The sequence below is a fragment of the Choloepus didactylus genome, chromosome 1 (assembly GCF_015220235.1).
Source record: "Choloepus didactylus isolate mChoDid1 chromosome 1, mChoDid1.pri, whole genome shotgun sequence".
In the NCBI taxonomy this organism is placed as follows: Eukaryota; Metazoa; Chordata; class Mammalia; order Pilosa; family Megalonychidae; genus Choloepus; species Choloepus didactylus.
In genome coordinates, this window is record NC_051307.1 from 129,820,814 (window position 1) to 129,823,180 (window position 2,367).

A 2,367-nucleotide genomic window follows, 5' to 3' on the forward strand; every position below is an offset into this window, starting at 1 on the left:
ATACCTCTCCCTCCTGTCTTTTCCTATCTTTCTGTAGTACTCCATTTACTGTTTCCTGTAGAACAGGTATCTTGTTCATAAACTCTGTCATTGTCTGTTTGTCAGAGAATAGTTTAAGCTCTTCCTCATATTTCAAGGGCAGTTTTGCTGGATGTAGGATTCTTGGTTGGTGGTTTTTCTCTTTCAGTATCTTAAATATATCATACCACTTCCTTCCTGCCTCCATGGTTTCTACTGAGAAGTCCACCCATAGTCTTATCAAGCTTTCTTTGTATGTGATGGATCACTTTTCTGTTGCTGCTTTCAGGATTCTCTCTTTGTCTTTGATGTTTGATATTCTGAGTATTAAGTGTCTTTGCAAAGGCCTATTCAGATCTGTTCTGTTTGGGGTATGCTGCATTTCTTGGATCCATAATTTTATGTCTTTCATAAGAGATGGGAAATTTTCATTATTTTCTCTATTATTGCTTCTGCCCCTTTTCCTTTCTCTTCTCCTTCTGGGACACCAATGACACACACATTCTTGCTTTTCATTTTGTCCTTAAGTTACCGGAGACATTGCTCATATTTTTCCATTCTTTTCTCCTTCTGTTCTTTTGTATGTAGGCTTTCAGTTATCTTGTTCTCCAATTCCTGAGTGTTTTCTTCCACCTCTTGAAATTTGCTGTTGTATGTCCCCATTGTGTCTTTCTTCTCTTGTGCTGTGCCTTTCATTTCCATAGATTCTGCCAGTTGTTTTTTTGAACTTTCGATTTCTACCTTATGCATGCCCAGTGTTTTCATTATATGCTTCATCTCTTTTGCCATATCTTACCTAAACTTTTTGAATCAATTTAGCATTAGTTGTTTAAATTCCTGTATCTCAGTTGATGTGTAAGTTTGTTCCTTTGACTGAGCCATAACTTCATTTTTCTTAATGTAGGTTGTAGTTTTTGTTGTCTAGGCATCTGGTTTCCTTGGTTACCTCAATCAGGTTTTCCCAGACCAGAATGGGCTCAGATCTCAGAATGGGGCAATATTCAGTATCAGGTCTCCCTGAGGGTGTGTCTTAGAAGATTGACGTACCCTTTGAGGCCTCAAGCCACTGTGCTTTTCTGCCCAGCAGGTGGTACCTGTCAGCCTGTGACTCCAGACTGGTGTAAGGAGGTGTGGCCCATGGCTGTTTTCCTCTGGGCTCTGGGGTTTTGTTCTGAATGGAAGGTGGGTATTGTAGAGCTTGGCACCACATTTTCCCTCTTAGGGAAGATACACCCCCCCCCCAGGGAGATATCATTTGCATTCAAGTAGTATCTCTGACTCTGCTATCTCCACCCTTGTCTGGGTCAGAGAACTGGGAACTGAAAATGTCTGAGGCTTTCTCCACTGAACAGAAAATGGGACAGAAAGCCCCCTTCAGGGCCAGTCTGCAGCTACCCTCAGTTTCATTCATAGGCCAGAGATAGCACCTGGTCTTCTGGGCTCCCCCTCCCTCCCAGAGAGGTCCTCCAGCTCTCCAAGGTCAGTCATCACCAAAAGCTTCTGTTTGCTTATTGGGGATTCGTAGCTTGTATTGAGCAGTCAACATTTGTTAATTAAAACCTCAGTTGGAGCTGGGCTGAGGTATATTCACTTGTTCAGAGAGTGCTGCTCTCTAGCACAGTGAGGCTTTGCAGTTTGGACTGCTGTGGGAGAGGTGCTCTCAGTTCAGGTCTGCAGTTTTTACTCACAGATTTATGCTGTGATCTCAGGCATTCCTCCCAATCCAGGTTGTTGTATGATGTGTGGACAGCCACATTTGTCCCCCAGCAGTTATTCCAGATTATTTACTAGTTGTTTCTGGTTGTTTATTTGTTGTTCCAAGTGGACTAACTAGTTTTCACTCCTCTCTATGCTGCCATCTTCTTCCAACCTGGATCCACATCAGAAGAGCAAGGGAAAGAAAGGACTGCCGCAGAACTAACAGCCTCATTATTGGCCTCCTGGCTGGGTTTCTGCAGCACATAATCTCTTATGTCATAAGCTGATGACAGGGCCAAAGCACTGCTCTCCTCTGACTGACTGCCTGGAGTGGCTTCCAGGGCCACCATCATCTGACCCACTAAGGTGGCAGCCCAGAACCCCAAAGGTAAAAATTTCATTGATAGAGACACATATTAAAGCTATATAAAATATAATTGAATAAATATCATATTTAATAAAGCTATGTAATCAAGAGATCATAGGATAGAATGTAATTGCACAATATTAAACAGGCAATTGCATATTTATTTACATTTTTAATATTTATGTACCATGCCTTGAAATTCAGTAAACACATTTTATTTTTTTTTACATTTTTGTTGTAAAATATAATATTTATACAGAAAACTGACAACTTTCAAAGTATGA

The 2,367-nt window shown here is 41.2% G+C and overlaps 1 protein-coding gene across 1 annotated transcript; it reads right to left on the bottom strand.

The window, feature by feature from the left end:
- Positions 1 to 1,865: 1,865 nt before the first annotated feature.
- On the bottom strand, positions 1,866 to 2,066 carry LOC119523376 (shieldin complex subunit 1-like). Its single transcript, XM_037822162.1, has one exon. The coding sequence runs from the start codon at positions 2,064 to 2,066 to the stop codon at positions 1,866 to 1,868; it is 201 nt and encodes a 66-aa protein (XP_037678090.1).
- Positions 2,067 to 2,367: the final 301 nt, after the last annotated feature.